Source organism: Saccopteryx bilineata, chromosome 5 (genome assembly GCF_036850765.1).
Source record: "Saccopteryx bilineata isolate mSacBil1 chromosome 5, mSacBil1_pri_phased_curated, whole genome shotgun sequence".
Classification (NCBI taxonomy): Eukaryota; Metazoa; Chordata; class Mammalia; order Chiroptera; family Emballonuridae; genus Saccopteryx; species Saccopteryx bilineata.
In genome coordinates, this window is record NC_089494.1 from 154,059,264 (window position 1) to 154,084,623 (window position 25,360).

At 39.7% G+C, this 25,360-nt stretch overlaps 1 protein-coding gene across 15 annotated transcripts in view; it reads left to right on the forward strand.

The window, feature by feature from the left end:
- The window catches only part of BEND7 (BEN domain containing 7), a 134,934-nt gene that overhangs the window by 68,992 nt on the left and 40,582 nt on the right, over nt 1-25,360 (forward strand). For all 15 annotated transcript variants that reach the window (XM_066280885.1, XM_066280887.1, XM_066280886.1 and 12 more), the window contains exons 5-6: nt 4,886-5,151; nt 17,343-17,568. In XM_066280885.1, the coding sequence (XP_066136982.1) occupies nt 4,886-5,151; nt 17,343-17,568 (492 nt within the window). The remainder of the gene's footprint in view (nt 1-4,885; nt 5,152-17,342; nt 17,569-25,360) is intronic.

Genomic DNA, 25,360 nt, shown 5'->3' on the forward strand with positions numbered 1-25,360 from the left:
GTATTGCTACGCCTGCTTTTTTTTGGATGTTATTTGCTTGGAGTATTGTTTTCTAGCCTTTCACTTTGAATTTGTTTTTATCCTTGTTACTTAGATGAGTTTCCTGTAGGCAGCATACAGTTGGATTTTCTTTTTTAATCCATTCTGCTACTCTGTGCCTTTTTATTGGTGAGTTTAATCCGTTTACATTTAGTGTAATTATTGACACTTGTGAGTTCCCTATTGCCATTTTATAGATTGCTCTCTGTTAGTTTTATGTCTTGTTTGATCCTTCTCTTTCGTTTTTCTATCTTTTGTTTTTATTTGGTTGTATTCCATTCATCTTTCCTGTTTCTATCTTTTTTATCTCATGTGCTTCTCTGGTGGTTTTTTCAATGGTGGTTACCTTTAAGTAATGAAAAGGGTTCCTACCCTGTTCATTGTAGCGAACTATTTTGTGAGTACTTTTGCACTCCATCATCCTTTGCTACTGTTAATCTCCATCTTCTCCTCCCCCCCTTTCTTTTTGTTGTTGTCACAGTTTAAATTTGGTTTTATTGTGTTCTTCTTGGAGCTTTTACTTGTGACTCTGTTGTTTTTTTGTTCTTTGTATCTGATTGGAGAACCCCCTTTAGTAATTCCTGGAGTGGGGGTTTTCTGATGATAAATTCCCTCATCTTTTCTGTATCTGTGAATGTTTTTATTTCTCCTTCATATTTGAAGGGTAGCTTTGATGGGTATTGTATTCGTGGCTGAAAGTTCCTCTCTTTCAGGACTTTAAATATTGGGGTCCACTCTCTTCTAGCTTGTAGAGTTTCTGCTGAGAAATCTGATGATAATCTAATGGGCCTTCCTTTATATGTTGTATTCTTCTTTTCCCTGGCTGCCTTGAGAACTTTTTCTTTGCTGTTGGTTTGTGCCAATTTCATTATGATATGCCTTGGAGTAGGTTTGTTGGGGTTAAGAAAACTCAGAGTTCTGTTTGCTTCTTGAATTTGAGGCTTTAGTTCTTTCCACAGGCTTGGGAAGTTCTCATCTATTATTTGTTTGAGTATGTTCTCCATTCCATTTTCTCTCTCTTCTCCCTCTGATATACCTATTATTCTTATGTTATTCTTTTTGATGGAGTCAGATAATTCTTGTAGGGCTATCTCATTTTTTTAAAATTTTGAATCTCTTTCTTCTTCTCTCTGTTGTGCCTCAAGTTGCTTGTCTTCTATTTCACTAATCCTTTCTTCTATCTGACCTGTTCTATTAGCTAAGCTTGTTACTTCGTTTTTCAGCTTGTGAATTGAGATTTTCATCTCTGTTTGATTTGTTTTTATAGTTTCAATTTCCTTGGACATATATTCTTTGTGTTCATTGAGTTGTTTTCTGAGCTCCCTAAATTGCCTTTCTGTGTTTTCTTGTATATCTCGGAGGATTTTTAGGATTTCTATCTTGAATTCTCTGTCATTTAGCTCCAAGGTTTCCAATATATTAAATTTTTTCTCCATAGATTTTTCCTCATCTAGCTGTGTTATCTCTCTTTCTTTTGTATCCATGATATTCGATTTTCTCTTCCTTAATGGCATCTGAGTGTGGTTTTGTTGATAGTATTAATGAGATTTAATAAAGAATAAAAAGTTAAAAAAATAAAAAACCGAAAAGAGTTTTTAAAATAAAAATTAATAATGAAATAAAGAAAAATAAAATAAAATAAAAATGTAAAAAAAAGGAAATTATTCCCCCCTCCTTTTTTTCTCTCCTCTCCTCTCCCCTCTTTCTTGAGGAAATCTTGTGGTGAACTGTGAATTATAACAAACAATGCCTGTAATGGAGGGCCTGAATTGGGGAAAAGTAATAAAGGGGCAAAAAAAAAAAGAAGGGTGTATGGACCCACAAAAAGCAAATAAGGAAAAAATTTGGGTCAAGAATAAAATGATTTGCTTTTAGGTGTTGGTTGACTAAGAGTTATGATGAGAGGAATAAGAGGGAAACAGAAAAATGGGGGGACAAATTAAAAAATTACTATTGTATTTAGTGGAACAAGAACTAGATAAAATGGAGAGCCAGGGATGGGAGCACTGCTAGTGTGTTAAAAAGGTGAAATAAACCCCCCCCCAAATGCCACAAACATAAGTTTGAGTCCCAGATAAGATAATTTGTTTGTTATTGAGGTTTGAATGAGAGGAGATGTAAAGGAGAAAGGAAGAAACTAATATAGAGGGAGAAAAGAAATAGAGAGAGAGATAAAAAAAAAAAAGAGGGAACCACTAAAAGAAGAAAAAAGAAAAAAGGAGAGAGAGAGAGAGAGAGAGTTAAGGGTTTTGGAGTGCAACCCTCATAGAGAGAAAGGAAGAGGAGAGAAAAGATAATGGGAGATGTAACACTTATGGGTAGTGTAGTTCATGGAGAGGAGAGTAAGACCGGCAGAGAGTTAATCGGCCAAATTGGAGGAGGAAAAAAAATATCAAGAATGAAGATAAGAGAAACAAACGAACAAATATAATAAAATGGGATAGGTTATAAAGTCTGCAGATTATTCTTGATTTTGAGAGGTTATCTTCTTGCTTTTTCTTTTCTCTCCCTCTTCCTGGTCAGTGACTCTGTACCCCGGGTTCTGCCCCTTTGGCACGCTCAGGTAGAGGTTTGCAGTTGATAAGTCTCTATGGCGATGTCATAGTCTTCTTGGCAGTCGAGGCTCATTAGCATTTATAGGCTTCGACAGTGAGAGAGTCCGAGTTCCTGGAGCCTTTCTCCTAGTCTTTCCTTCCTCAATTAGTAGCCTGATAATCCAGCTATGGGGTTGCTGCTGCCTCTGTCTGGATAGTAAGAGGCTCAAAGAGCTGGAAACTCCCCTCTCTATTTCCACTCAGCACAGGGCTCTGGGTAAGGCTCAGTCAGTCAGAGCTGCTAGCATAATCAGGCGGGGTTTCCGCCCACTCAAAGACCTCTGGCTCTGCCACTCTGTCCGGTAACACAGGCGGGCGCCCACTCCCAGGGCGCTTGGAGGAAACTCTCGCTCACTATCTGCATGCGCAGACCAGGATATCCGGCCGGCAGTCTCACGCTCTGAGTGAATCCCCCAACCGCATGGAAAAGTTCCAGCATTGGAATTGGCTCTCGCTCCGTCCCCGTGCGCGGCTTTTGCAAGGCGCTGAGGTGGCCCGAGATTCTGCTTTGGCCCACACAAAGGCCCCTGACTCTGCCCCTCTGTGTGATAACACGGGTGCGCACTGCCGAGGCACTTGGAGGAATCTCTCACTATCTGCGCGCGCAGACCAGGATATCAGGCCAGCTGTGTTTCCCTCTGAGTGAAACCCCCACCAGCACGGAAAAGTTCCACCGTTGGAATTAGTTCTCGCTCCATCCCGTGCGCGGCTTTCCCAGGGCACTGGGGCTGCCCAGAGATTCCGTTTTCAGCCCACACAAAGGCCTCTGACTCTACCTCTCTGTGGGGTAACATGGGCACCCACTCCCGGGGCTTTGGAAGAAATCTCTCTCCCACTATCTGCACGTGCCTACCAGGAGATCGGGTAAAATGGCTGCCCCGCTTGTCTTTCTTTGTCTGGGTTTGGCGCGAGTGTTAGCTGTATTGCCCGGGTTGCCACAGGAACAGTTTTTCCTCGGCTTGGATCTCTGTGCCACAGCCTGGTTTGGCCGTTTGTGCCGCAGCCTGGATCTATTCACCCCCTTTGCCCGCCTCAGTTTCTATATTCACAGTTCCCAGAGAAAGCTGCCCTGTTTAGGTTAGTGAGGAAGGCGGAGCATTTCTTACTCCCTATTTCCTTCAGGGTTTGGTTATATATTTAGCCAATTTTTCACTCGATCATACCTTCGCGTGTATTGCGAAACATCTGGAGGCTCTTGTTGAGTTTTGGGGGAGATTTATTGGTATCGCTTCCTACCCCGCCATTACTCTGATGTCATCTCCTCTTTAAGTATATTTTCAGTATTAGTGCTTAGTTCTTATTCAGTGCCTCTCATCTCTGGAATGCCAGCTATTTCTGGATTTTACCCATTTGCTTGATTTGTGTAGAACTATATTATTTCTATTTTCAGCCACAGAGAACTGAGGTGTGGAGTGGGGGCCTGGTCTGACTCAGCAGCGTGATGCTGTGGAGATAGTTGATGTGGGTGACTTGCTTGTGAAGAAGGAGTTACTGGAGCTGACAAGTGACCAGCAGACTTTGTCCACATGCTTACTGGTCATTCCAGACTGACTGGTTTGCTCAGTCTTACCCAGATGCTCATCCTTGTCCAGTTTTGTTCATTTCAGTGCTAGCAACTGATCAGTTTAACTCCAAATGACAATTGGAATATTTCTGAGACTGGCTTACCGGAAAGCAGGAGCATCTGCACCTCAATTTAAGTTCTCATTTATATGAAAAGTCCTGTGATTTGTAAAATCATGCTCAGATCTTTACTCTTAGATCATCTTTTTTTTTTTTTTTTTTTTTTTTTAGATTTTATTCAATTTTAGAGAGAGAGAGGAGAGAGAAAGAGAAGGGGGGGGAGGAGCAGGAAGCATTAACTCTCATATGTGCCTTGACCAGGCAAGCCCGGGGTTTCGCACCGGCGACCTCAGTGTTCCAGCTCGACGCTTTATCCACTGCGCCACCACAGGTCAGGCTCATCATCCTTTTCTTTTGTTGAACTGGCAGTAGCACTGCAATCTGATTATTCACCAGCATCTGCAACAGAGATCTCTCTTGGGTATTTTTCTGCCTATAGAACTTTAAAGTGGTACAGAGCCTGCTTTTGGTAAATTTGGGTCCAGCCTGCTTTTTTTTATTTTGGTGTGCTTTGTCCTGAGTGAGCCCCATTGTAAATTCGGCTTGTGGAGCGTGGGAGGTAGATGGGTGATAAGTTTCCCTAAGTTGGATACAGTTGCCTGTACTATATTTTTGTTTATTGTTCACAGTTGGAACCCAAAACAGACAACAACCCCCAATTTCCCTTCTATGCTCCCAGCGAACTGCTGTCTCACACAAGAGAAACAAAAAGAAAAAAATGCCCCCAAAGACTGTTGAACCTCTTACGGTGAAACAGAAGCCCAGTGGGTTAGAGACAGAGAAGAAGACAGCTGTGGCCCCAGGGCAGTCAGTCCTCCCGGAGGCTGAGCGCACCACCGAGGGGGAGAATCACGGCCTAGGATTTGGCATTGTTCTGGAATCACCTTCCACAGATGTAAGTTGATGTTTTCTGGCTGCTGACACTATGTGATGTAACTGTCAGGAATTTTATCATATTTCTACATTTCTCCTTAACGCATGATGCCCGGGCAAACTAGAAAAGCTTGCAGAATGCACATGGGAAAGGGGTAAGGAAGATGATGAATAATTTCCTTACCTAGAATTTTCTCTCCTGAAAACTTTATGCCTTATTTATTTAAACATGTTTCCATTCTGTATCTCTTAAGAGAAGAAGGGCAATGGAGTAAGTAATCTACTCACTAACATTTTTAATTTTGAAGTGGCCATATTTAATTTCCTTGGTGCAGAGAGCTAAAAGAACATAATTAAATCTTTTGTAGATGGGCATAAATGAATTGAGCCTTACCAATAAGGTCACACCTTTCTAGAAATACTACACAAACAAATAATAAAAAAGGAGCAGTAGTGCCAATTCTATTTTATAGATGAAAGCTATACTGCTAATTAGGCTGCAGTGCCATGTCATGGACTCTGTGTGATGATAGGTTCACGCCCTGTGAAGGCTTCTCTATTTTCATATCATAGCCAGGATGTTGTTGCAAGTTAAAATGTTGGATGACATCTAGTCTGACTTGCCATTTTATATTCAGTAACCATAAACTAATTTTGTACACAGTGTGCTATATGTGCAGTTACATACTCTCTACTGTGTATAAGAACACTGATGTGAACTCCAACTTGTTGGGAGAGTTCTTAAAATAAACAAGAATGAGAGATCTTATCAGTTTGCATAGAATGAGAATCCTGCTGAGAAGTCCCACAGGCCCGTATGGGATTGGAGTTTGGCCTTATATTTTAAATAAGAAATAAATTGCTGATTTTAAAATGTGTTCCTTTTCACATTGCACAGGAAGACTGCTCAAATGCATCCACTTTCATCTTTAATAAAAGAAGGTGACAAAAATAATCATTTTGTGACATTTTTAGACTAGAAAATCATTTGAACTTTTATTCAAGCCTTAGTGTCAGTTTTTTTAGTTTTTTATTTACGACCACATGCCATAATTGTTAAGAAGTTCTTCTAGACTAAATTTAAAAGCACCATTAATGATAATGTGCTATCCTGGACCAGTCAGCTCCCAGGAGTAGGTCATATTGTTACTGCATTTAGGGCTCTGGTTTCAAAACACATGCAGATTACATATTTGGAAACAGAGGTAAATCATTCCATACCACAAAGTATATTCAATCTTAAGCAAAGTTTTCTTAATACTTTTATATTTTTCTTAGCATATTTTTCTGTTAGGCATTGATGTATCAGGAGCAATCTTTTGAGTTGTATAAATCATCTTGCAAATGGGCTCATCGAATGCTATTCACTGAACATGCTCCTTTTCTAATTTTTAAAATCCAGTGCACTTCAAAGACAAATTGAAAAATGGTAGCTGATAAAGGCCTTATGTACGTTAGTGAAATAGAATTTTTATCTTTACTAATATCAGTATTATAATTTTATTTATATACAAATGAATATAATTTGCTTTTTATTCATGATTTTGTTTTGCTAACAAGAGCTATTAAACATAATAGTACACATTCAGAATTGCCCATGGAAACTCAGTTATTTGCTTATTACCTTGATGGAAGAATAACACACTTATAAAGAAAAGAAAAAAATATATATGGATATTTCCTTTACATTATACAGCTGATAAGCCATTTGATTCCTCTGTTCAACAGAAACTCTCTGCACCTGAAGGACTGTGCAGTGAGTCCCATTACTGAATAAAGAAATTTTGTCCACAGGAAGTGCTCATTGGCATGAAGGAGGCTGGGCTGCAAAGTCCCTGGTAGAAGAGATTGACGCCCTTAGGTGACAGGACCATCAGTGCTGAGGTGTCCAAACTTAGGTGCCTTTTAGTCTTATTATTTCTTAGCCAAGAACCCTTTAAACATTTGGTGGAAGACCAGAGATGATAGGTGGACAGACGGTACTAAAGACAAAGGGACCAGAGGAAGATAATTACAGTCAGCCACGCAAGAGATTGGAAGGGTCTATTCACAAGCAGTGAGCCTGAAGAGAAGAAATGAGAGCCATTTAGGAGGACCCTGCACAGAGGACTTGTGACTCAGCAGGAAGTAACCCCTACATTTCTGTCTTGGAAAACTAGGTTGGTTGCTAGATGGTCCTGACTTCTTTAACTGAGAAGGGAAAGAAGGAGCAGAAGCAGCCTTCAGCTCTGGATGGGAAGTGAAAGTAAGTTTAGTGTCCTTGGAAAGTTCATTAGCTATTTGGAGCACAGGAGAAAGATTAGAGCTAGAAGCAATGAAAAATGATACACAAAACCTATGCGTTATTACATTTTAAATGTAAAAAAATACTGTACATTTAAAAAAATTTACAATGTATTAAGTTATCCCTTTTACACTGTGACTTTTAGAGTCACTCCAATACAAATTTGTGTATCTGTGCACAAAAACAAACGTAAGTGCCTGTGTGGGGCTATAGATGGTTGTAGGTAGAACACCAATAATGATTGCCTGTGCTCAAAGGCAAAAAAACTGTGAGCTGCAGTCATAGCCGATGGCAGTGTCAGACTCTTGTAAACACTAAACAGTATAGAGTGTGTGGGAAAATTCTATTGCAGTGCCTTCTCCATAAAAGGCACTCAATAAATGTTACTAAGTCTGCAAATGGTGAAACACCTGCATCTGCATTAAGTGCAATATACAAAATAAACTTATGAAATTTTGGCTCTAGGACTTAGCTTGATTTAGAACCCTCCCCTCAATTTAACGCCTATTTTCTTGTTCTTTCCTTGTTACCTCCTCCCACCCCCAGCACCAGTATAATTTCTGCAGTTCTTCCTTATAGAACTTTCTATACTGGTTTGTAATATGTGTTTACTATCCTTTGCTAAATAATTTATCACATTTCATCCTTACTCTGAGGCACGTTTATTGTTGTCATTTTATAGATAAGGAGACTGTGGCATGAAGAGCTTAAAGCACGAGTTCACACAGCCAGAAGGGAAGCTTGTCTGCAGTGAGCCCTTATCTGTCCTAGCACAGTTCTTGTACATGCCCAAGATTCAGTAAATGTTCATGGGGTGATTGTTGCAAGAACGAGAACTAAACAGTTAGACTATTGCTGTGTATTCTCTTTACTTAGAAGTTTCTGGATAGGAGAACTTAATGGGTAATGGTACAGGCTCTAAGGTCAGGCTGCCTGGGCTAAAAGCTCAGCTGTGTGACCTTGAGCAAGTGCACCTACCTTTGCCTTCCTTAGCTTTCTCTCCATAAAGTAGGGATAACAATAGTGCTGCCCTCATCAAGTTGGCCACTGGAAGAGTTAAATGAGGTAATCTATGTAAAGTACTTTGAATAGTACCTGGTAAATTTCAAGTACTCAGTAAATATTTATTCTTTTCAAACTTTAGCAGTCCTAGATAAGTTCCTTTATAGGGATGAATATAAATGTTTGTTCAGTAAATTTCTGGGTACATATAAATGAACAAGTATACATGAACAAATAGTGTGTTTTGTTTTTTTAAAAGAGTGGCTAGAAATATTTCTCTTTTGGGGCAGGATTATTTGATCCATTTTAAATGAACACATTAAATAAAATTGAAGCCTAAATTACACAGACACAAAGAGAGAAACTCAAAACCACATTTTAGATTTAAGTACAGTGTTAACTCTTTCTTCGTGAGCACCCAGCCCAGTACTCCAGCTACTACTCAGACAAGACAGCTGCGAAGTTCTTACAGTTACTGTTTCTTTCTACTGGATATGCTGGTTTGTGTTTTCAGAGCACATATATACATGCCTTAGATTAGTTTCACTGTCATTGCTTCTTGTTTGGCTTATTTTTTGGCTTTGGTGAAACACTAAATCAGTTTTTTAGAATATTTTTAAATGTTCTTTAAAAAGATCATAAACAACAGTTTTCTATGTGTTGTAAAGACTGAATCCTTTCCAGTAATACTAAATTACATGAAAGTTATCAGAGGAGAAGTCTATAGGCATCCATCAATTTATTGCTAAGATACTTTTGTTAATGTTTCTTTCATGTCGTTAAATCATTTGAAATGCATTGGTGCTTTCAACATAAGTAGCTTCTGAATTCAGAATCTGTTTTCTTAACTTCTTAGCCCAATGAGTAAAGTAATTCGTTGGGGACTAGTAGAGCAGATCAATCAAGCAAACTATTAATATTTTAAATTTATTCATTGATATGTTGAAATAAGGCAGTATATGTTTGTTAGTGTAAGTTCCAGCGTAGACTACCTGTGTTCAAATCCTAACCTCATCATTTATTTATTAGCTGGGTAATCTTAAAAAGTTACCTAGTATTGCTAAGCTTTAGTTTTCCCATCTGAAAATTGGGGATAATAATAGTAGCCACTTCATAGGTTTAGAGTTAAATTAGAAAGCCTATGTGATGTGTGTCACTGGGGCCTGGAATACAGTAAGTAGCAAAGAATGTTAGTTATAGCACCATTTACACCATTTTTGTTCACTGAAATGTACAAAATAGTTCTTGTCCTTCATGGAAGGTATGAGAAAAACACATAACAATCATTACATTATAACAGGACCTAAGCTCTAGCATAGGCTGTCAGAGTAGCAGTGAGCCTGGAAGAGCGGGAATTCTCTGCTGCCTGGAGGGTCAAGGACAGGCTTTCAAAGGTGGACATCTCGGAGGAGCAATTTCAGTGGAGATATGATGGAAGAAATTAGGCTGCAGTGGTTAAAATCTTATGTGTTAAAAACTTGGCTCAGATATCTTTAGCATAAATCAAGCTGTAGTCTTAGAGTGATTAATGTAGCACCTGAGAAAGAAAAAAAAAGCTAAAAGACTTTGGAGTGACTCATTATGCAAGTGCATGAAGAAATCTTCAAGGAGCCCAATTGTAGTGTCTTTTCTAACATTAAATTCTTAGCTCTACCAAAATTCTTCCAAAGGAAAAAAATCTATAAAGGATTGGCTCTTTTTTCACCTCTTGTAATTTTTATCTTACTCAATATTAAATATGTAGATGCTTGTATAGAGATTATATGTACATTTTGACAGAACTTTTGCCTGAGCATTTTTCCTCACTATAGCACAGCCACCTTACAGTATTAGTCTTTATGTAGCACAGCCAGTGTGGAGCCTCTGCCCATCAGCATGACTCTCCATTCTGCCACCTGCTCACATCACACTGTTTGAGCTGGTAACAGCTGCGCTAGCTGGACCAGCTAGCAAGCTAGCCTTTCAGTCTAGTATGCGCTTGTGGCCATGATCGTGGGATAGCATTTAATAAATGGTAACAGTAGTTCTTGCTAAACCACCTGGAGCAGATCTCAGTTATAGGAAACAATATATTTTTTTCAAACAGAAACCGGTCACATTTTTGAGTAAAATAAAATCAATTGTGAGGGGATTTTTTGTTCTTAAAATTTTCTTTTTATAGGCCCTGGCTGGTTGGCTCAGCAGTAGAGTGTTGACCTGGTGTGTGGAAGTTCCGGGTCTTATTCCCGGTCAGAGCACACAGGAGAGGCAAATATCTTCTTCTCCCCTCTACCTCCCCCCCCCCCCCCCCCCCCCCCCTGCTCGTCTCTCTCTCTTCCTCCTCCTGCAGCCATGGCTCATGGCTCATGGTTCATGTCTCGATTGACTTGTGCGCATTGTCCCAAGCACTGAGGATGGCTCTGTGGAGCCTCCTCAGGTGAGCAGAACATCAGCCCCAGATGCAGGTTGCCGGGTGGATCCTGGTCGGGACACACGCAGTAGTCTACTTCTCTATCTTCACCACTACTCAAAATAAATGTTTTTTATAAACTAATGTTTATTTTCCCAGAAATATATCTAATATAGTGCTAAATAAATACTAAATTAAGAGTAAAGGATCAATATATAGAGAGGCATTGACAACAGAAAGAGGAAATTCACAGCCTATAGCCATTATATGTTCTGTTATATGTTTTCAGTCTAAAATCAGTTTGTTTTATTCAACAAAATCCTGCATCTTCATCCAGTTTTTTTCTAGGTTTCAGTCTTGAGCCAGTCTGAAATTTGACTAGCCTGCCAAGTACACAAACAATTGTGTCTATTTTATAATGTACAATTGAAAATCTGAGGCTAGTGCCCAACAAGAATATTCGTGCATCTCTTTTGACTCTTTTAAACGCTGACCACATAAGGGCTTTCTACATGTCTTACTAAAATTTGGTATTGATAATACCTTGTATAAGAGGCCTATATCAGGAATGTTCCCTCTGTGATTAATTTGTATTATCACTTTCAGGTTGTTTTACATATTTTTTTTAAGTGAGAGGAGGAGAGATAAACAAACTCCTGCATGTGCCCCACTGGGATCCACCCAGAACACTGACTGGGGCTGATACTCAGATCGACCAAGCTATTTTTCATATCTGAGGCTGACGTGCTCGGACCAACCAAGCTATCCTCAGCTCCCGGGGCCAATGCTCGAACCAGTCAAGCTACTGGCTGTGTGCCTGACCAGAAATTGAACCTAGTACATCCATATGCTGGGCCAGTGCTCTATCCACTGAGCCAGCCAACCAGGGCCATATTTTTCTTGAGATTATACAGGGGAGTCACATGATGTTCTCATAGAGACTTAGGGGAACAAATTTTTAATTTACCTGGTTAGAGGATCTCCCACCAAAGCTGGATCTTGACCCCAACTACAGTTTACCCTTAAAGTGCTGGGTAGAGGTTCCAACCCTCCACACAGTAAAAACCCACATACAACTTTTGACTCCCCCAGAACTTAATTACACAGTTGTCCCTCAGAACCTGAGGGGACTTGGTTCCAGGACCCCCGTGGATACCAAAATCCACAGATACTCATGTCCCCTGTGTAAAATGGCATAGAATAATATATACGGTTGGTCCTCCACATCCTTGGACTCAAAAACAGCACAGGTATTTATGGAAAAAAAATGCACTTGTAAGTTGACCTGTGCAGTTTCAAACCCACGATATTCAAGCGTGGGTTTGAATTCAACTTATTTCTAAGCGAAGGTAGACCCAGCTGAAATGGAAAGAGAAATAAGATAATTAATGTCCACAGGCCTGGGTCCAGGAACATTTTCAAGAGTCCTTTATGACTACATGTAGTTCTTGCCCCCAGAACTTCACTCAGTGTAAAATGTAAGGAAAATTTGCCATTTGATACATTATTGAGCTAAAAGTGACTGAGGTACCTTAACATAAGCAAGACATACATGAAAATCTAAATTTAGAGTGGGAATTCAGACTCTTAGCTCTTAAAATGATGACTGTAAGTATCATAAATTCTGCCCCATACTTTGGATGTCATCATTCTAAGTTCTTAAGTATTCAATAGAATTTATTGAATACATTATTACTTCAGTAATCAATAGAATCTGTAAATGAATCTGTAAATCTGCTTGCTGTCTTCACACAAATATCAAATAGCGATTCTGTCAGAAGAAGTCTAGTGCTTAAAAGGATATTCCTTTGGAATGGTAGTTTCTATCATAGCCATGGTTAATAAGCAGAGAGACCTCATTTAAAACTAGAGACAGTAAACAAAAAAGATTCAAAGATACAGTTAAAGAGTTTTAGCCTGTTTTTAAATATATGTACAAAGATGTGGATCATTACATGGTAGTAATCCACTGTGGTTATATTTATAAAAGGGAGGAAACAAAAGTTTCATTTGAAAATTTGAGATTAATTAACCTGTTATCGTTTCTTTACATCTCAGAAAGTAAAGCTACCCTCTTTTTTTTTTTTTTTAAGAAGTTGGTTTGCTTTGTGGCCCTTGTAGATACCATGTTATTCCCATTCACCACCAGCTGAGAGATCTGCATAGAGAACTTGAAGGGCAAGAAGGGGGCAGACGTGTCCCCTTTGCTCTTCCTGCTGCTGGTTGCTGTCTCAGCTAACAAAACTGACTCACTTATTCGGGGTACATCACTGGACGAGATCGTGCTCTTTGATCTGGAAAGAATGTTTCAAAATAATATTTTTCTGGCAATAGAAAATGGAATGGGAAGCATTGACAACTCTGTTTTGGGGTAGTGTCTTAGAAATCAAAATACTATTATGATCTCACAGAGTTTCTTGGCTCCACAAGAAACTTCTAGACATTTAGGTTTAGGACTCAGCAGATGCCAGAAACAGCAACCTCATCTCAGTCTCCTAAATCCTACCGCCAGGGCCCTGATGAGATGCTGTCCTGTCCCCTCCTGAATCCCTTCACCCCTCACCGGCCAAATGCTGCCCACTGCCCTGTCCCTCTGTTGTATGTAGCATTGCTCATTTCTACTTTGTGGGAAGGTATTTATGTACGTGCCTCATCTACTGAGTAGACAAGAAGTATGTACTGACTCAGGCAGGTCTGTTCTGTGGGTGCTCGTCTCTGAGTCAGTGCAGGTACTATTACGAGAAGACTGGGACACTGAACCTCAGCCCTCAGACTTTCAAACCCACTTCCTTATTTATCCAAGGATTTAAAAAATTATGAAATCAATTCTAGTCATGTTGAATGAATTCCTACATAGCATAGCATTTTGTGTATTCTGACAAATATGTTTTGGATACTAACTGGGGGTTTGGCACTTTGAATACTAAGAGTGCACATTTTGATGAGAAATACAAGCCCCCAACTATATAGATGAGTGCAGTGTGGAAAGGGCTATAAACGTAGCTCATGGAAAATACTGAGAGAGCATGAAGAAGTGAGTGGCTCGCTCTGCCTGGTGGCCCACTGCGGTCAGGGGAATGAGTCCAACAAGAGGAGTTCCAGGTGGGGTTCTGGGACTTTCAGAGGTCAGGTGGCTGAGTGTTCAGAACCTGTGTGATGGTATCAGAATCTAACAGAGGTGTGTGAATGAGACAAACTGGTACCTTTCCCTTCCTTCTCTTGCAAATTTAAGAGCTTCCGTTTCTCCCTAGACCCTCAAATAGCTGTGAGTAGCTGTTTTTACAAAAAGTAGATAGGGATTCTCTTTTCATGGCTTTTAAATGATATAGAAGCAATTAGCAAAAAGCTGTGATCAGTTCATTTAGACTGAAAGGTCTAAGTGCAGCCATAAATAAAATTTTAGTTATGAATGAAACTTCGTCTGAGATTTTGATGGTAAAATTTTCTCAATCCTAATATTTCTACGTTGAATCATTCAGCAAATATACACCAAGTGCCTGGGGTGTGCCAGCTTCTGCTCTAGGAAGTGAGAGGCCAGCCCCCTGCTTCCATCAGCCTCCTCTACCAACCTTTACCAGAAGCAAGATGCAGAAGTCAGGAAACAGTCTGACAGCTCTGTTTTCATAGTGATATTTACTAAACATTCAGAGACCAGAAGTTGATTGGCTGCATGAAGCAGAGAAATGAGATGTTTTTCTGGCCGTCCAGTTGTTTTTCTGGAGTTCCATTTGGGAGGGGCAGAGTCCAAACTCCTTCCCACATCATCAACTGTATAATTTAAGCTCTTCTCTGAACCCTCTTTACTCTGACCATAATGTGCTAGGCATTTTGAAAAATAATAGGACAAACAAAAATTATAATTCCTATTTTCTTCTCCAAGAGAAGAAGTAATCCCAAATCCTCACATTTCTAATACGATTTAAGAAATCTAAATAGTGCCTGTTTTACAAAGTGATAAATATGATAACTGGGGATAAGTTTGTTTGTTTGTTTTAGTGAGAAAGAGATAGAGACAGACAGGGAGAGACAGGCAGGAAGGGAGAGAAATGAGAAGCATCAGTTCTTTGTTGCAGCTCCTTAGTTGCTCAGTGATTGCCTCTCATATGTGCCTTGACCTGGGGGCTTCAGCCAAGCCAGTGACCCCTTGCTCAAGCCAGTGACCTTGGGCTTAAAACCAGTGACTTTAGGGCTCAAGCAAGTGACCATGGGGTCATGTCTATGATTCCCATACTCAAGCTGGTGACCTTGGGACTTCGAGCCTGGGTCCTCTGCATCCCAGGTCGACACTATCCACTGTGCCACCACCTGGGCAGGCGGGAATAAGCTTTTATAATATATCTTACTTAAGTGAGGTTTCCTTCTGACCTTTTCTAATTGAATTTATTGAGATGACATTAATAAAATTATATAGGTTTCAGATGTACAATTCTCTAGTACGGTGTTTTTCAACCATTGGTTCATAGACTGGTGCCAGTCTGCCAGAAATTTCATGCCAGTCTGCAAAAGAGTTAAACACCCCGAGGTTGTATGAACATTATAGGCCCAATAATCTTATCATATTTGCTTCTACTCAGGGTGATTTCTGCGTTAGTGGTCCTTGAAATAATTTATCCTGTTTTCATAGGTCCCCAACTGTAAAAAGGTTGAAAAACACTGCTTTAGTACATCTTTATATTGTATTGTATAGTAATTTCTATACTGTATTGTGTGCTCACCCTAAGTCAAGCCTCCTTTCATCACCATTTATCCTCCCTTTACCTTATATGACCTCTTTTTTTTTTTAGTTTTCCATTGATTTGAGAGAGAGAAAGAGATAAAGAGATAGGGGAATGGAGTTGCTATCAACTCGTTCCACTTAGTTCCTTTTAGTTGTGCCCTCATTGGTTGTTTCTCGCACAGGTCCTGTCCAGGGATCAAAGCCCCGACCTTGATGTGCTAGGACAACATTCTGTCTGCTGAGCCACCCAGCCAGGATCTGATTTTATTTTATTTTATTTTTTTTGAGAGAGAGAGAGAAAAGAAGGAAGACAGAGAGAAAAAGAGAGAGAGACAGGAAGGGAGAGAGATGAAAAGCATTAACTCGTAGTTGTATCACTTTAGTTGTCTATTGATTGCTTCTCATACATGACTTGACTGGGAACTCAAGCCAAGCCCGTGACCCCTTGCTCAAGCCAGTGACCTCTGGGCTCAAGCCAGCAACCATGGGATCATGATGATGATCCTGCACTCAAACTGGTGAGCTCGTGCCCAAGCTGATTACCTTGGAGTTTTAAACCTGAGACCTCAGTATCCCAAGTTGATGCTCTACCTGCACCACCACCGGTCAGGCTGACCTTTTTCTTAATGAAAGTTTACCAGTTGCATTTCTTCATGTTAAAGTTATTATTTTAATGTCATGTTATGACCAGTAAATGAGTTAATAGTTTAGGTTATGATTAGTGATTTTTTATTTATTGGACAATAATTTATTAAGTGTCTACTATTGTGGCAGGTCCTAGAGATACAAAGTCAGAGTTCCAGGCAACAGGAAGGGCCGCAATCTAATAAATAATTATAATACAGTATAAGAAACACAATCACATAAGCATGTCATCTAATTAGTGGTGACAAACTATGCACAGCCGCCTCTTTGGGAAGGAAGGAAGTAGGAAAGGCTTTGAAAAGGAAATGATGTGAGCTGGGTGGAAAGATGAAAAGGCAAGTTGTAAACACCCATGGCATGATGACAGAGAATGCATTATTAGTGTCTGAACAGAGAGTCCAAGTTGAAAGACACCGTGCAGGCCTTCTGATCCCACGTCCCAGTCATGAAATCCCTGACAGGGAGGCAGTATGGCTGGTGCATTTGGTTTTCCAATGTGATGCTCTGGGCAGTGGCTTCAGATTTTTCTGCAAAGGGGTCAAGGTGGATTTAAAACGCCTTGGGCACTTGTCTACCACTTACACTTATTTCATATGTTAGTTTGCATAAGTTTTCATTGGAGGAAAATGATATGGTTCCACAGCTAAAAACCACTGGCCTAGAACAAAGAGCATGGGACCTGTGGGAGAACCCCATATTTGTATCCTTAGGCAAATGAAATGAAATTGTTTAATGTAGGAGAAAGTGATCCTGTCAACTGTAACATGCTGAGTACATTTAAATTATTTTTAAGTCATTTGGGCCTGAGTACCTTCATTTAAAAAATGAGAGTGTTGCACCCATAAGTCTAACATCCCCTGTAGCTCTAGAATGCTGTGATTTTGTGGTTATTCAGCTCTCCCCCAACTGTTTCTAAAGACAAGAATGCTTTTTCAGTGTACGCCGTTCCATTACTTTTGACAAGACTTAACATTGAAATTGGAGCATCTCGTTTTGTGACTTAAAACTAGTAATTAGTTTTGTAAATTGCAAATACTGACACACAAAGCTGAGACAGATGTGTAAGCTGTGGACGTCACAATAGCTGGTAATGTTCTTTTTCTGTTGTTGCACATGTGCCCAAAGTCAAATGCTTCAAATCTTGCTTTTAATAAAATATTTATGTTCTTTTGGTAGCCAGAAGTGCAACTTGCTGAAGGCTTTGATGTGTTTATGCCTAAATCTCAGCTGGACTCAATATTGTCAAACTACACTCGTTCAGGAAGCCTTCTGTTTAGAAAACTGGTGTGTGCATTTTTTGATGACAAGACTTTGGCTAACTCCTTACCCAATGGGAAGAGGAAAAGAGGACTCAATGACAACCGGAAAGGACTAGACCAAAATATTGTGGGTGCAATAAAAGGTTGGTCTGCATCATTTCATTTTATGGGTTCCTTGTTGAGCTTTGCTTCATTCCATAAAGATGCAGCTGAAATTGTAGTGGACTAGGTAGAGGCTCATTTAACAGGCCACTGGGAGTTTACCTACTGTCATGGCTTTTAAGTGTGAACTCTGCAACTCACCACTCCAAATACCACTAGAATTTGGTAATTTAAAATGATGTTTATCTGTTAAAATTATAATGTAAGAGCTAGTTCTATCTGCTGCAGAACCAAAAACAAGTTGTTTCTTAATTGATTTTAAAAATGAAGGTGTGTTTTCCTCTCAGTAATTCTAAGAACTTTATCAAATATGATTTCAACTTAAAATTTTAATTGGACATAAGAATAAAGCTATGATGCTATTTTTGAAAATAAAACAGTTCACTGCAAAGATCAGAAGTTGCTTTTAGAAGGTCATTGCTTCTAAAGACATTTTAAATGTAAGTGAACCCACTGTGAAACCAAACCCTGTGCATCTCTACATACCTCTGGCCTCCTGCTTTTCTGGATTTGTGACATGGATTCATGCCAGTTACCTGCAAAGTATACCACAGGCCTCTTACCTTTAATACCTTTAACACCTGTGAACATGTGTCTGAATTCCACTGCATTACAGAAGTCACGCAGGTACATGTATGAGTCGATAGTCATTTATATCCAGTTCCGCATCCTAAACCCATTTCTTAATTTTAAAATGTTCTTAGTTAGGCCTCTGGTAAATGTAATTTTAGGTAATAGAAGTATGTAAATGTTATTTTTTAAAAGAATCCAAATGAATTCTCAAATATAAACACAGTTACCATGAAAATGAGATTGTGTATCAGGCCTTAATACTAGAATCACTGCCTCAGTTCCTGCATTTTTGGCTTATGGTCTGAGACTGGACGCACAGAGGCTTCCTGTCCCACCCCTGTGCCCCGTTAGTCTGCAAAATAAGTTAATTTAGTAGTACTTAAAGGACACTTGGAAACCCACAATTAACTTTACAAAATACAATAGTATGATTTTTAAATGGAGTCAGCAAGCTCCAGACACCCCTTGTTCATGGCCAGAAGGACTTACACCTTCATTAACAGAAAATTTTTCATTCTTCAACAGAATTTTTCACTTAGAAGCAACAGTTGAGTTGTATGAACTAAGAAAAGCTACAGAGATATCACAATTGGTGTCATTTCTGAAAAGAATGATTCCTCCTGAAGTGATACTAAAAACAAGATTACAGAATTTCAAAAATGGTCAATGATGAAACTAGAACTTGCTAAAATGAAGAAGGTCCCTTTTTGATTTAATATGGTCAGGGCTGATGATGCTTTTCTTTGCTGAAGCTTTTAAACAAACTGAAATGTAGCTAGGATTTGTTTTAATTTTCTTTTTTTCAGTACAGTATATTAAGATGACAAAAGTGTTTAGAAATTGGGGAACTGTAAATGACCATATTCCAATTTAATAATGATAGAAGAGGTACCCTAATAATAGATGGTAATAAAATATATTATTACAACTAGACTAATATGGGTTTACTCTACCATTTTCAATCTAGATTAGACATCATACAATAGTTTGAAAAAGTTATTACAAACAGAAATAGAGAAGATGCCTTACTTTTCTTCACAGCCCTGCTCTTTAGGTAGAAATAATATGGCAGCGAGGCTTCTGCTCCCAAGGCATAATATAATGGATTATTCAAATCAAAGAATAACTGAAGAACGGACAGAAATCTACGCATAAGCTACCAACAACCTAAGTCAATAAATATTGTGTATTCCCTTGTTTCCTTGCAGTATTTATTCATAGACATATTTTTATTTTGTTTTTTCTTGATTATAAAAATAATACATGCTTGTAAAAATTCCAAATCATAAAAAAAATATAGAAAGTTGAAAGGCCTTTATAATGTCACTCTGCAGAGGTTACTGTGCACTTTCCTGCAGTCTTTATTTAAAGCATGAATGTGGTGACAGGTTTGTCCTTCTTACGAGAACATTCGCTTTGTGCTGATCAGCCAACAGTTTTGCCTGATTTATTCTGATAATTTCTTGTGAGCACCTTAAGGACAAGCTTTGTCTTAAATATTTTTTATTACTTGTTGCACTTCTCTGAGAGCTGTATACAGAGTAGGGTTTTTGTAAATATATGTTGGGTAAGTGAATACACAGGTTTTTATTTTTCAGCTTGACGTTGGCCTTACTCTATTGACCTGATGAGTCAAGTATTCAACATGTATGCTCATATCCTCTCACAACTAACTTGGAATGATCAACATCAAAACATTGTTATAAATTTCTACTAGTTAATAAAATGCCATGAAAGCAAAACAAGGGGGAGGGGACAGGACCATAATTAAATTCATATTTGAATACACTTCTCTTAATTCCCTAATCCTTTGTTCCTTTACATATCATACTTAAAAGTTTATTAATCCATATATTTCAATATAAAGTGGTTTTTTTGGAAGTAGCTATTAATTGAAGATTTTTAAAAAAATAACTAGATTCATTTTTTTCTTGCTATTAATAGAGATAAAAAGAAACATTTATTTTCCTAGCCCAGGTCTTTAGAATCTGAGCAAACTGGGAAACTGATAAAATAGTTTCTTTCTACATAATAGTGGCAAGGCTATTCGCCTTACTACTGCTGTCTACCGTATACTTTGAAAAGACTTTGTAAATATGACATGTTCAGCCTTTCCCTATCCTTTGAGAGAGTTTACCAATACAGTATTAATGTGTGAATAGTTCTATAATCTAGGAATGCACAAGGACTGGTAGTTTTATAAAATCTCAGAAGTAGAAATAACAGTGGAGGCTGGCTTTTGTTTCAAAGTGATTAAGTTGGCTAAGATAACAATGGAAAAAACGGTGAATGAAAACCTGTAAGATGCTTATAAATAGGAACAGAAATGAACTGAAAAAGAGTTTATTGTGCAATAAATGCAGAGTTGTCTATAGTGAAAATATTCCCCATGACAGTATCTTGAAAATAAAATGTAATCATCTGTGGTGATCACATTTTTCACAGTCTTACCTGTTTTATAGTAGCTAACAGTTATTGGTAATTCACTAAAAATTCATTTATAGTATGACCCAAGGATCCTTAATTAGAAACACACCTGAACCCTTTGAGTTTAACTGGGAAGAAGCGACATGTGCTCTTGTTAAGTGGAGTCTGAGGTCTGTGGTGAAGATAGTGTAGCATCTTGGATTTAATTCAGAATTGATTTTACATCCAGAATGGAGTGGAGGTTACGCTCTGCTCACTTTGTGCTCACTACCTGCTGAAGACCATCTGATTCTTGATATCATATGCCAGATCATGAGCTTGACTGAATGAGAGTCATCTAAATAATAATCAAGTAAATAGTTGATCTCTGAATGCTCTTCAGAAAATACAGTTGTGGCAAAGCCATTTTTAGAACCTGAGTTATGATTTTTAATTCAGCTTCATAGACATTAGCTGAGAAAGTTTTATTCTTATTAAAGTACACTAGATTCTTGAATCCTCTTGCATTCAAAGGAAACTACAAATGCTTGTCAAGTGAAACAACTGCTCAACTGCTCTTAATTTTACTCTAGGCAACCCATGCTTGCAATAACCATCGCTGCTCTCCTGGGGAGCAGTCAGTGTGATGGTCTGCCCAGACAGATACCAGGGAGCAGGACAGCCCCAAGAGGGAGCGCTCCTTGGTTGGTGGTACTCCAAAAACCGAACTGTGCTTCTTACAAGATTACAAGTGTGTCTGGCTACATTTGACTTCCTCCTTTCTCAGCTCTGCTGAACTGACTGCCAAAACCTCTCATTCCATGTCAGCAACTCTCAAGACATACAGGGTCTATATTTGTCATTTTAGAGTACCTTTCTTTCTAGTTTTACTGTCTATCATTGTGTATTTCCTTGGATTTAATCAAGAAAAGCAAACACTGTAGCTGTTTTTTTTTGTTTGTTTGTTTGTTTTTGGTATTTTTCTGAAGTTGGAAATGGGGAGGCAGTCAGACAGACTCCCGCATGCACCCGACTGGGATCCACCCGGCATGCCCACCAGGGGGCGATGCTCCGCCCACCAGGGGGCGATGCTCTGTTGCATCCAGAACCATTCTAGTGCCTGAGTCAGAGGCCACAGAGCTACCCTCAGCGCCTGGGCCATCTTTGCTCCAATGGAGCCTTGGCTGCGGGAGGGGAAGAGAGAGACAGAGAGCAAGGAGAGGGGGAGGGGTGGAGAAGCAGATGGGTGCTTCTCCTGTGTGCCCTGGCCGGGAATTGAACCCGAGACTCCTGCACGCCAGGCTGACGCTCTACTACTGAGCCAACCGGCCAAGGCCACTGTAGCTGTTTTTTTTTTAATCTCACATAGACTTAATCTAATTTGGTCAGGGTATAAGTTACATCCAATTTATTATTTCTTGGCAGTAACTTCTGGGTTTTTCTCAGAACTCTCTGTAGGAACAAGGCTGGAATATCATCTTGCATTTGAATATCCTTACAATGTTGATTTTATTTTTATTTACAAAAGAGGAAACTAAGGGTTTGAGAAATTAAACTTACTTAAATTAACTTAAACAGCTAGTAAATGGTAGAGACAGCATTTAACCCCAGGCCCCTGTGACTCCTTTCTAGTAGGCTTCATTCCTTTTATAAGGAGCATTTGAAAAGAAAGAAAGGTATCCCAATTTTAAATTTCTATCTTAAAATTTAGCATTTTGGATTCTTTATAAATTCTACTAGAAGGTTGTCATACTAATTATTTAAAATAACCAGTTTCAGTTGCTGTGTATGCAAAGCACACTCAAAATGACTGGGGGTAAAGTGCAGCTATACTTTATTTACTAGCATCAAGGTCAGTTCTCCCCTTAAAGACAGTGAGAATCAATCCCATCATACTAGGGAGGAAAACAGAAATGTGACCCCAACCCTCGGGTAGTGTCTCCCTTGGGAAGGAGACACTTCTGAGGACATAGAACAACAAAGAAAAAGCTTGGAAGGCACACTGCATGTAAGTAGTCTTTGAAAGGATGTAAATTAAAGTCTAGTTTAATTGTTTGGCAGTTGGAACCCAATGATAAATGCTTTCATTCAGAAATCCTTTGGGAAGATGAATAATCATTTTCAACTTATCTGTTCATATTTTTACATATATCAGCTTAAAACATGATTGAACTGCAAAATATATAACAATAAAAGAATATATAACACCTATATAATGACATCAGATACATAGCTTGTCTCTCAGCTTTGTTTGTAACTGTTGCCCTAATGGTTGTTACTTTTATCTTCCCACTTTTTATAGTGACCTGGTGACAGAGAGCTGATGTTGAACTTGGCCATTCTATAGGAAGAGCACTATATGTTCAACCCTTCTGCAGCAGTTCTCATATTCTGTTGTACATCAGAGTTACCTGAGGTATTGGTTCAAAATTCAGATTTTTGGGTTGCAGCCTCAGAGAGGGATTTCATAGGTACAGAGTAGCCCCAGAAATCTGACTTTTGAAACAGGAAACTGCAGATGGCTGGCACAGGTTGTTCTTGGCCACCCTTGAGAAACGGGGCCATCCCAGTGCCTGTTCCTAGCAGCCCATTGGCATGGGTCACCATCTCCATGGGCAGCATGCGATAGCCCTCCTCTGAAATTGTCCCTGTGCTATTCCTTACCTCACCTGTGAAGGTTGCCCTACTTCTCTGCTGGAACAAGTGGGAACATAGCATGTGTCAGTGGCCTTCCTCCTTTGAACCTCCAGGGCATAACATGATCTTTTCTGTCATGTCACACAAGGGTTGTGGCTCCTGCAGTGCCTCACTGGGACTTTACTGGATAACTGCCTCATTCACCAAGGTGGAAGGAAGGCATTCCAGACATCAGCACAACTCTTGACAGATGGATTGCCACACAAGTGCCATGTCGTTTTCTTTATGGCCTCGTCATTACAACCTTGAAAGAAAGTAGTCTCTGTTCTAGGCCAGCTCTCAGCCCGTCTCCTCATTGCACACTTGAAACCGTTGTGAGCCAACCTTCCACTCCAAGCAGGGTGACACAGAAGACCTGGTCTTCGCTGCTTTTCCAATACTGGATGAGTCATGAGAACACCAAAGCATTTGCAGTATTTTCATCGACCTTGCAAACTTACAAGTCATTAGCGGTCCTGAAATTTTTGTTCATACCATTAATATTTTTTGTCCACCCACTGTGAGTCAGGACATGGTGACATAAAGATGAGTAAGATATAGCTCCCGGCCTTAAGGAATGTGTGTTCTACAGGCATGTAAACAGTGAGCCATAATACAGAAGCATTCTCCCAAGTAGAAAACAATAAATGTCAGGGGCCCACTACCAAATGGAGGGGAACCACAGAGGCTATAAATCCCTCTAAGAGAAGACCTCAAGGAACAAGTGGCATCTGAACCACCTTGAAGGATGAGCAGTGTATCGGATGCAAAAAATGGAAGAGGCTTAACCACAAAATAAGTGTACTGAAGCTGAAATTAAATAAAGCACTGGGTGAAAGCCTTTTGCCTCCAGAACTGTTTAAAGTCTATTCTAAGTGATGAAGCTTGAGTCCTCAGCAACCTGGTTACCTTTGGATGTTTAACTTAATGAATGTAAATGCCAATGAAATGGACTTAGATACAGTCCAGGCCCAAGGATTTTCAACCAGAGTTTTGCTTTTTAAAGTTGCTTCTGAGAGCCTCTTAGGCTTCATCCCAGACCTAATGACTCAGAACCCTGGGGTCCGGGCCACAGCAAGTCAAAAGATGAAGGCTGCTTTGCCACCATCTTTTTATTTAAATCTCTGAATTGTGTGGCTGATCTAAGATGCTCATCAGCATCTTCAGGCAATGCCATATCTCTCCTATTTTCTCTCCCAGTGCAAAGAAGCAGAATTGTATAATACATCCAGAATTGGCCCAATTGCATTCCTCGTAGCTTTTCTCCTGGACCTATAGTTAGTGCCAGTGATCTGGCAAATGTTTCAACTCCACCAGCAGTTACAATCTCATACAAGGTATGCATCAATAATCTGAGAGGCTCAGCCCTGGCCGGTTGGCTTAGTGGTAGAGCGTCGGCCTGGCGTGCAGGAGTCCTGGGTTCAATTCCCAGCTAGGGCACACTGGAGAAGCATCCATCTGCTTCTCTACCCCTCCCCCTCTCCTTCCTCTGTCTCTCTCTTCCCCTCCTGCAGCCAAGGCTCCATTGGAGTAAAGTTGGCCCGGGAGCTGAGGATGGCTCCATGGCCTCTGCCTCAGGTGCTAGAAAAGCCCTGGTTGCAACAGAGCAACACCCTAGATGGGCAGAGCATCACCCCCTGGTGGGCATGCCGGGTGGATCCTGGTTGGGCACATGCGGGAGTCTGTCTGACTGCCTCCCCGCTTCCAACTTTAGAAAAATACAAAAAAAAAATCTGAAACTCAAAAACTAAACTTTGCTTATATTTTTGCTCTAAAGGGGCATATGCAAATGACCAGGGAATGTTTGTAGTCACTGTTGTAATATGGGCTAGCAGTAAACCCACAAATAAAAAGATATATGTCAGCTTCCATGGCAAAAACTCCTTTTAAAGCCCCAGGCCTTTCTTTAGTATTGAACTGACAGCTACATCGATTTTGGCTCCCTTTAAGACATATTTGTTTAAGAGCAAGCATGGCTGCATCTATTCTGTTAAAAGCACCTAGAAGAGCCTGACCAGGCAGTGGCGCAGTGGATAGAGCATCTGACTGGGATGCAGAGGACCCAGGTTCGAGACCCCAAGGTCGCCAGCTTTAGCGCGGGCTCATCAGGTTAGAGCA